General features: G+C 43.1%; 1 protein-coding gene across 1 annotated transcript in view; it reads left to right on the forward strand.

The window, feature by feature from the left end:
- The window catches only part of NIN (ninein), a 179,699-nt gene that overhangs the window by 60,720 nt on the left and 108,417 nt on the right, over nt 1-10,562 (forward strand). The window contains exons 28-29 of the mRNA XM_069856937.1: nt 3,580-3,771; nt 9,849-9,962. Coding sequence (XP_069713038.1) covers nt 3,580-3,771; nt 9,849-9,962 — 306 coding nt within the window. The remainder of the gene's footprint in view (nt 1-3,579; nt 3,772-9,848; nt 9,963-10,562) is intronic.

A 10,562-nucleotide genomic window follows, 5' to 3' on the forward strand; every position in this document is an offset into this window, starting at 1 on the left:
TGGATCCCCTCAGGTCAGGCGACACCTCCGAGTTGTCTCTTGGCAGCCTTGCCTAAAGTCGATGCTCTGAATTTGAGTTAAAAACAGAATATTAAAAAAACCCCACAAAACCCACACAAATTTGACTTTGGTAAATCAAAGCATCTCCTAGAGGAGGTTTTTACAACAATATTTGTTCATAGATTTCATGTTTTTCATCGAGTAAACAAGTGGGAAACATGTTGTGCTCAATGTACTGTGTAATTAGCTGTAAATTTGTGGAGGCTTGATTAGAAAAGATAAGATTTTGATAAGTTACTGACAGATTGTTTATATGCCGTGCGCTTTTATTTATAGTCTTGATTAAGCTTTGGGGAAATTCCAAACGCTGTTAAACCTTTTAGTATAAACACCAAGCGTGGAATTGTGTTTTCTCCCAAAATACGTATTCCAGACACGCAGGATTTGTGTTACTCCTGATAACGTTTTCCCAGCAGGTGTGTATAACGTTCACTCAGCACTTTGTGACTTCTAACCTTCTTTTTTGTGCCTGTTCTCCTTTTGTTCGTGGCTAACCTGTCTAGAGCTCAGTGGTTGGAACTAGCAGAGAAGGGTGCAGTTCTCTTTCTGAGATAGTGTGCGAAGGTAGAGCAATAATTTTCAATGTCCTACCACAGCATGGAGAAAACGTTGCTTTCTTTTATGGATTTTCTTTTTTTTTTTATTCCTTGCATCTATAAAGAAGCCACTATTCATTTTTATGTAACATTTTGCCTTTGACAGCTGCATTGATTTCTTTGTGGTTGAAATATCACGCAGTTTGATTCTGTAGGCCAAGAAGCCACATATTCCTAAGGCATTGCAGTGAAAATGGAGAGAAATCGTAGAATCATTGAATAGTTTGGGTTGGAATGGACCTTAGAGCCCATCCAGTCCCACCCCTGCCCTGGGCAGGGACACCTCCCACTGGATCAGGGGCTTCAAGCCCCATCCAACCTGGCCTTGAACCCCTCCAGCAATGGAGCAGCCACCACTGCTCTGGGCAACCTGGGGCAGTGTCTCACCACACTCATCCTGAAGAAATTCCTCCGTATATCTAGTCTAACTCTGCCCCTCCCCAGTTTATCCCCATTGCCCCTCGCCCTGTCGCTACAAGCCTTTGTAAAAATAATCAGTTGCCTTCAAAAGAATTAAACTGATTGTACGAAAATGAAAAGTGGCTCCACCTTTTCCTTCTAACGCATTGACTGTGAGGCTTGAATGTGTTTTTGTGTTTATCTCTGGTACCTGCATGCTTTGTCACCAGGCTGTCAAATGTTTCCTTAGTATTAACCGATACGTGATCGCACTCAGTGTCATCCCTAATAGTTTAGCACATCCATTATTTATCCCTCTTTCTTGTACAGATGAAAACAGCAAGACTATATTGTTCCCGTTAGCCACACAATTGGCATTTATTTTAAGATGTTGTTAACACTGTTTCTTCAGCTCTTTCATTAGATCCCTGTGTGCTTCACAAACTACAGGAAACCCTAAAGAAATTCCATGAAAAGCTCGTTATTTTTACTGTTTATGTTGTCAGTAAAATAATAGCTCCTTTACAGACAAATTGATTCAAGATAACATCCCGATAGCTTAAAAAATACAAATAGCTTTATTTTAAAATCCTTAAAAGCCTATTTTCTGTTTACCTGGGCCAGCAGAGATGTACAGGAGCTAACGCAGCCCAAAGAGCTGCACCCGAATGACAACCACTTAGTTGCTTGTATTATAGATGAACTCGATAACTAGAATACGATTACTAATTGAGGCCTCAGTTCTAACTCTTCTGAAGGGAAATTTAAAACCACTAACATAATCTAATATGCCTTTTCTGAAGGGAACAGAGGAATGGTTTTGAGAGAAGGTGAGAATTTTATGCTGTGCTCAACTGAGCTTTATTGGAAGAAAGTATTAATCTTATGTGAAGTCAAGCAGCTTGCCTGAAACATTGGGGGTTTGCTGTGCACTCCTGGTCTCTTTTTAGTATTCTAAACTATTAAAACCGTCAGCTTGGTCTTACCTGGATTTTAGTTTAGTCCAGAAAAATGCTGAACTGTTCTATGTGACTGTCTCAGCTCTTGCTGTTGTCCCAAAATTCATCTCATGCTGGGCCAGTTTATCTGCCTTGGGCTCTCGTGGCTGCAGTGCTCGTAAGGTCATGCCAGAAATACCTCTTCTCCAGCCACCTTTAGCCAGTAACTACATCACAACATTGCTTGGGAGCAGCACTTCATTAAATGAAGTGGGGAAGCTAAACCAGTTGGGACAAGTCTGTTCCGAGGTGCCCTTTTTGCTGTAGCAAGGTTTGTTAGGAATGAAATCATAGAATCATAGAATAACCAGGTTGGAAGAGACCCACCAGATCATTGAGTCCAACCATTCCTATCAATCACTAACCCATGTCCCTCAGCACCTCGTCCACCCGTCCCTTAAACCCCTCCAGGGAAGGTCACTCAACCCCCTCCCTGGGCAGCCTCTGCCAGGGACCAATGACCCTTTCTGTGAAGAATTTTTTCCTAATGTCCAGCCTAAATCCTTTTGTCCTGCATGGCTGGCTTAGTTTTACCAACTAAAAGACTTTCTCCAGTAGTTTTAACTTCACAAAGGACAGCCAGTAGGTACGAACTCTGGTATATTACTACCTTTACATAGAGTTGTGGATGTCTTAGGTAACCTTTTTTTGGTGAAAACGACTTAAATTTGGAATTAAACAACTTCAGATCACTGTGTGCACCCATGTCTCAGGGGTCTCTCTGAGTAAACTTTTGCTTCCACAGTTCAGACCCTCAGGTCTCTCTCAAACTCGGCTTGTGGCGTTGTCTTGAAATGACAATTAAGTGTGTTGAGCTCCACAGTTCTTCATGAGCATGAGGAAGGATAGGTGCGATTCTAAGTACTGAATTTAGAATGGAATAGAGCAGCTGGCTTCAAGTTACTTAAGTCATCAGATTACACTGAAAATTCAGTGTTATCTCTCCATCCTAGATTAGAGACTAGAAATAATCAGCACTGGTGGACAACTTCAGCCTGCCTCGTGCTAGCCCTTTTGTTTGTAAGCAGATCCTGTTTTTAGCAGAGCTGCTGAGACCAGGGTTAAATTAAAAAGGGCTGTGAAGTCAAAGCTCAACACAAGCCCATTTAATTTTGCTAGGATTCTGTTAGAAATACAGTGAATTTATAAATCGGGTCTGAAATTTTCAATCAAAGCTCAAGTTCCTTTAGACTTCAGAACTTAATGGTTGGACTCGATGATCCAAGAGGTCTTTTCCAACCTAGTGATTCTATGAGCTGCACGTAGATGCATCTTTTTCCATTGGCAAGAAAAAAGGTGTCTATTTAGAATCATAGAATCATAGAATAACCAGGTTGGAAGAGACCCACCGGATCATCGAGTCCAACCATTCCTATCAAATTTAGCTTATTTAGCTTTTATTACTGCGTTCAGGCTTGTTTCTTTTGTGTACAAGACTCGCTTGATGCCTAGTGCATGGCTGAAAGGTGCCTTGTATGAACCTGAGCGCTGCTTTCTCCTCATGGCCGGTTTCCTTTGTCCTCCAGAAGCTCCACTCCAGCGCCAGCGTGATGCTTAGCCAGACACCGCACTCCCGGGAGCTCCAGCAGCAAGGCTGTGCTGTGGTGCCCAAGGAACAGTTCCTGCAGCTCCAACACCAGCTGCTACAGGCAGAGAGGAGGAGTCAACGTCTTCAGGAAGAACTTGAAAGCAGAGCCTCCGAAACAAACATGCCACAGGTAAAGCTCTCCTTACTCTGCAGGTTACGATCGTAGAAGGATACCTGGTTAGTTTCCTTGTTCTTTCAGTTCGGATGAGATCCATTCTCTGTTTATGCCAGTTCAAAAAATGAAATGAATATTCATTCATCAAAGATATTTACAAACCAAACCTTTCTTATTTAGCTTGAGCAATAGCTTAATTCTGAATTCTTCTTACACTCCTTGAAATAAACACTCCTCTTCACCTTCAGCTGGCTTTTCTCCTTCTGATCAACAGGCAGTAAGTTTTTGTAGGTTTTGGGTTTTTTTCTTTACTGAATATCCATTGTTTTAAAAAATGGATTGCACCACCTATTGCATAAGCACATACCCATCACACACAAAATACTCACTGGGGCTGTTGCTGTCACGTGGAGTTCTGTGTCACCTGCAGCAGAGCATCACACAAACAGGCTGACCGCATGAAAAGGATTAATTTATCTTCGTTGTTTGGATAGAAGGCAAGGCACTGTTTGGAGAACACTGTTATGGTTATACAGAAACTTCAAAGTTGGCATTTCTGAGGAAAGTCAAGCTACTCCCACTTAAGAAGGAGATGGAACTGTTGGAACGGGGCCAGAGGAGGCCATGGAGATGATCCAAGGGCTGGAGCTCCTCTGTGAGGCCAGGCTGAGAGAGTTGGGGTTGTTCAACCTGGAGGAAAGAAGGCTCCTGGGAGACCTTAGAGCAGCTTCCAGCACTGAAAGGGGCTCCAGGAAAGCTGGGGAGGGGTGTTTGACAAAGGCCTGGAGTGACAGGATGAGGGGGAATGGCTTTAAATTGGAGAGAAGAAGATTTAGATGAGATCTTAGGAAGAAATTCTGAACAATTAAGGTGAGGAGGCCCTGGCCCAGGTTGCCCAGAGCAGGGGTGGCTGCCCCATCCCTGGAGGTGTTCCAGGCCGGGTTGGATGGGGCTTGGAGCCCCTGATCCAGTGGGAGGTGTCCCTGCCCATGGCAGGGGTGGGACTGGATGGGCTTTGAGGTCCCTTCCAACCCAACCCATTCTATGATTCGAGGTTTGGCCTTGCTTATTGTTGTAGAATGCATGTGTTTAGCAATTATTTTAGCAAGTTATCTATAAAGCGCATGAAAAAAGCAGCATGAGATGTTAAAAAGAATATCCATTCACTTCAAGATAAAAAAGGAAAAAAACTTCAAATGACTAAGCGCATTAGTGCTTTGATAGCAAGTACTCACAAAGCCTCTCTGGAAGTAGTTTTAAATTCATGAAGCTGCCCAGAATAAAAGCTTTAACAGGAAATTTAGAAGTGATTTATTTGTAGCACTACAAGTTCCAGGATGTGACTAGATTGCAAATTGTTTCTTGGGCTTTCAAAGGCAAAACGACAAAGTCATCACTCCTAGTGTAATACCCGGCACGCTCATTTGCAGATGCTGCTGCTGTAATATGGCTTTTATTGATTTCAGAATTAAAGTGCACACTCTGCGTTCCATTGTGTGTGAGCAAGGACTACGGCCCCTGGTGAGTGCAGGGAGAGAAAGGGAGAGCACCTTACAATCAATACCGTGAAATCATAGAATGGTTTGGGTTGGAAGGGACCTCAAAGCTCATCCAGTCCCACCCCCTGCCATTGGCAGGGACACCTCCCACTGGATCAGGGGCTCCAAGCCCCATCCAACCTGGCCTTGAACCCCTCCAGGGATGGGGCAGCCACCCCTGCTCTGGGCAACCTGGGACAGGGACTCCTCACCCTCAAAGCAAAACATTTCTCCCTGAGATCTCATCTCCATCTCTCCTCTTCCAGCTTAAAACCATTCCCCCTCATCCTCTCCCTGCCCTCCCTGATCAAGAGCCCCTCCCCAGCTTTCCTGGAGCCCCTTTCAGCACTGGAAGCTGCTCTAAGGTCTCCCAGGAGCCTTCTTTCCTCCAGGCTGAACAACCCCAACTCTCTCAGCCTGGCCTCGCAGCAGAGCTGCTCCAGCGTTTGCATCATCTTCATAGCTCTCCACTGAACCCATCTGAACATTTCCATCTCCTTCTCATGTTGGGGGTTCCAGAACTGGGCACAGGACTCCAGATGGGCTCAAACTTGTTTTAGGCCATCTCAACACTGCCATTCCTGTAAATGCTTCTCGCTTTAACTCTCACTGTTGGTTTTCCTTCATCATCCTGATTTCTAGGTTTAACATTTAGTCTAGCTTATGTCCATTTTAATGTTCCCTTTAGCATCTTGAAAAGTTGCATCCTAATCCCTCTTCATCATCTTTTCATCAGTGAGTACGACATCAGGTTACGTCCATGTTCAGTTTAATCCCCTAGTTTCGCTGCTGCTGCTTTGCTCTCTGCAGCTTTCTGAGATCCAGAGTCCTTCTGCGTGATAAGGAATCTAAATTTATCCCACTCCACTTTGGTTATTTTATGTTCCTTGTGCTTTGCAGCTTTCACTGCTGTTTGATCATTGCTATGTTGGTCTGTTCCCTTTCATTTTATAGTCAGTCTTGAGCAATATTCCCCCTCCCGACTCCTCTGATATGTTTGGATTTTACTGAATTAAAACTCCTGAGCCTTTTTGTGCTGTGTTGACCTGTCTGGACCCTTCTGAATTCCACAGGACTGTTTCTGCTGTATTTAATGCTGTGATTCTTACCTGCTGCAGAGCAGCACTTGTTCCTTGCTCAATAACTGGATTTGGGAGCCTGTGAACGACCCAATCTTTTCTCTTAAAGCCTCTGCTAAGCAATATTTTTGCTCAAAGAACTTAGAGTTGCTCAGATTTCCCTTTCTTGGCTTTAATGACTTTAAGCTGGATTGGGGAAGATTTAGGTGAGGCATAAGGAAGAAATTCTTCACAATGAGTGGTGAAGCCCTGGCCCAGGTTGCCCAGAGCAGGGGTGGCTGCCCCATCCCTGGAGGGGTTCAAGGCCAGGTTGGATGGGGCTTGGAGCCCCTGATCCTGTGGGAGGTGTCCCTGCCCACAGAAGGGGGTTGGAATTAGATGTTCTTTGAGGTCCTTCCCAACCTAAACCATTTTATGACACCTGAGATCTTTTCCAACACAATGATTCTATGATTTAGAGAATTACGACGTCTGATACTCTGCATGTTTTGCGTTTGGTTTTGTTTGTCTTGCGCTGCTTGCTTCGCTTGTATTGGTGGGTTTGCTTTAACTAAGAAAATGTGCATAAAAGAAAAAAAAAAAAAACGTAAATAAATCTGGATATCAGGGTGAAGTATCCCACTTGCCTTCTTTCTCTAGGCCTTGCTACCGGAGCAGCGAGCAGTGCATGCAGATTCCTACCGGAGGATCGGGCACCTCTGACAGCTTGGCTGCTTGCGATCTCATTCCTTACCATGATAAACACACAAAAACACACGAACTGGCATAAGCTGAGAAACTTGAGGATCAGATTATTTTGTGCTCTTTTTAAACAAGTTAAAAAGAAAAAAAAAAGTCTCCGCAGTGTTATTTCCTATTTATTTGTTAAAGTTCATAAGCATTTTAATTTGTTACAAATATTTTTTTATTTATGTTATTTAAAATGTGGAGCTGTTCAGTGGGGAAGAGACACTATTTTTCTCAAATGGTACTAATTTTATATGAGATTTGAAGAAAATCTGGGGTATTTATACTGCATTTTTTTGTATGAGATGTATAAACTTTTTAACAGGGGAAGATGACATTTTTGATGTAAATGAAAAATAAAATCTTTTTTAAACTTAATGTCTCTTTGTCTTAATAGTAGTGATAGTTTCAGCTTTGTGAACAAGACTTAATGAATTTTAAACTGAATATTTGTTTCTGGTGCTGAGGATTGTCGTGGCAGGACTTGTGGGAAGGATTTAAAAGAGGGGATGTACAGAAACTCAGCTTCTCGTTAGCAAATGTAACTGCACGTTTAAGAAAAGAATTTGCACAGTACATGTGGGATACAGTTGTGGCCACAAAGTAAAAATGGCAGTGCAAGAAAAGGGAAAATGAACACACTTCTTTCTTGGGTAACAGTAAACTAGGTTTTTATCACTTTCAGAGGTCAGCAAAACACTTTTTTCAGGCCCATGATTTTTCTAGGTGGGAGGAATGAACCATTTCATCTGTTTGCTTCCAAGGATGTTTTTGCTCCTATCTTTCTAATGACCTTGAAGCTAATGCTTGAGCTGCCTTCCCTATTAAATGTGAAATAATATGAAGTTAGAATATTCTCAAATCAGCTTTAAGCTAAAAAAAGGGGGGTCAGGAGGACCGAGACCACTCTAATTCCTAGTTTTCACATTACCCAAGGCTCCTGCAACCACTAGGAAGTGTAATAGTCAGCTCTGGGTTTGAATTCTAATGAAATTATCAAAGACAGCTCAAGATAACTTGGCCAGAAAGTCTGCTGTGAGTTCTGCTTAGTAATACTTTTTAATCCAGAAAAAGAGCCAGCCCAGCAACACTGTGAATCTTTCTGATGACTCACGTGTTTTTTCCCTGAGCTAAGTGATCATATAACCCCATACTTAAGGAGTTTCTGGTGTTACAGCAAATAAATGTTGAGTGGATTTCAATCAATCCCCTCAGGGGAATCTTTCCACAGTGGTTTAGATGAGCAACTACCTACCTGGAATGGTCCTCCCTCAGTTTTTCATTTCTTCTCCTCCGTGTGTGTGAGGGCACTTTGGTGTTGGAGGGATGGTGTTTGGAGGAGAACGTTCATGCTTCCTCAAAGTCAATCTTCTAAGATGACTTCTAAGAACTAGGCTAACAAGCAAGCCTTAGAATGAATCCCATTCCCTGCAGTCAGTGTCTACAATTCCCTGTTACAGTCAAGCTTGCTTGTAGCTCACAGAATGGTTTCACTTGGAAAAGACCTTTAAGATAATTGAGTTCAACCGTCGATCCAGCCCTGCTAAGTCTGCTGCCAGACCGTGTCCCAAGTACAACATCCATATTGTCTTTTTACCATCTCCAGGGATGGGGACTCCACCACCTCCCTGGGCAGCCTCTGCCAGCGTCTGAGAACACTTTCAGTAAAGAAATTTTTCCTAATACCCAACCTAAATCTCCCCTGGCATCTTGAGGCCGTTTCCCCTTCTCCTCTCACTGGCTACCAGGGAGAGGAGACCAGCACCCACCTCACCACAACCTCCTTTCAAGTAGATGCAGAGTGATGAGTTCTCCTCGCAGTCTCCTCTCCTCCAGACTAAACAACCCCAGGTCTCTCAGCCGCTCTTTGTAAGGCTTGTTCTCCAGCCCCTTCCTCAGCTCTATTCCTTTCTCTGGACACGCTCGGACCCTCAATGTCCTTTTCGGAGTCAGGAGCCCAAAACTAAAACCAGGATTTGAGGTGCTTCTGATCTATTTGGGAAAAATTTCCTCAGCCATTGGCCTAACAGGCACTCTGATGGCACCGAGTTGTTATGCTTCTAGTTAGACTGTCTATCACCTCACTGAAGAAAAAGAGAAGAAGCATTTGGAATATTTGATTATCAAAACCTAACCTAAAAGATAAGTAAAAAATCAAGTTTGAGATGATAGCGTCCTGCTTCTCTAGAATATCGCTGCTCGATTTCAAGGCATCTTTGATGTGGGAGAGTCACGCTGTCAAACTAAGGTGTTTTGATGACTTTGCCTTAATTTTTTTATAAAATAGTTAAGATTTTGATTGATATTTTGCTTCCTGCATTCAAAAGAAATATGGCAGCAGCTAAGGACAAGAAAAGGAAATTAGCCAGATCGGACTGTCACAGCCAAGACAGAATTTTATATCATTTTTACTTAGATCCAGTAGTCTCAAGCGTAACTTAGACTTGGAAAACAAATTCATTGCTGTGAGCGAGGTGCTCAGGGATCTGGTTCAGTAGTGGTCAGGTATGGTTGGACTCGATGATCTCCAAGATCTTTTCCAACCAAACAATTCTATGTCTCTAAGCGTCCTGGAAGAGTTGCCATAACATTTTGCTTCCATGAATGGTTTATTAATTTAGTGGACTCTTTTAAATAGGCTCACGTGTGGAGTGTCGGCCGTTTTCTTAAGTATAAACTGAAAACAAGGAGGCTGGTGAATGTAAACTGATTTTTGTTAACCGATTCTCACGTAAATGTTGCTTTCCAGGGGGGTCATGAGCAGCTTCTAAGAATGATGGAAGAACGTATGATGGACGTGGAACAGAAACTCAGGCTTGTGAAGAGGCTTCTCCAAGATAAAGTAAATCAGCTGAAAGAACAAGTAAGCATTCTTACTGCCTTCCTCAAACTGGCCCCATTGCTTCTGGGAACACCTAAGTGGGCAAAAGCTGCCAAGCTGTCCTTGCTTACAATAAGGTTAAAGGTGCTTTCCTTTTTCTTGTGATGTTTCTGAACTAAATGCAGCATTTTTGCTCGACGCTTCCTAAAACTCCCAGTAGGGGATTGAATCCTCCGCTCATTAATTTCCTCAAAGCTCTGCTCGTTCGGTTCAAGAATGCACTTAAGGTCAGGAAACCAACATCAAATCTCAGCCAAGTCTCCTCACTGGGAAAGTTCTTCAGAAAAGGAGGAAAAAGAATTTCCTGATGAGTACAGACAGGATAATTATTGATATTATTGATGCATAATTATTGATTCCTCAGCGCCCCCTGCCCCAACACACCCTTTGCTTGACAAGGTTTGGGGTTCTTGCCTCCTTCAGGAGTTCTCAGTGTAGGAAACAGCAGCTTCTGGACACGGAGGTGTGGGTAACAATACCTGTGTTCTTTGGAGGTACCATCTCCTCTCTAATGCTAACAAAGTCTCCTGGCAAAGGGCTGGTCCCAAAAGCATGAAGGCAAGCGCTAGGCTGCTCTCCACG

Source organism: Phaenicophaeus curvirostris, chromosome 5 (assembly GCF_032191515.1).
Source record: "Phaenicophaeus curvirostris isolate KB17595 chromosome 5, BPBGC_Pcur_1.0, whole genome shotgun sequence".
Lineage (NCBI taxonomy): Eukaryota > Metazoa > Chordata > Aves > Cuculiformes > Cuculidae > Phaenicophaeus > Phaenicophaeus curvirostris.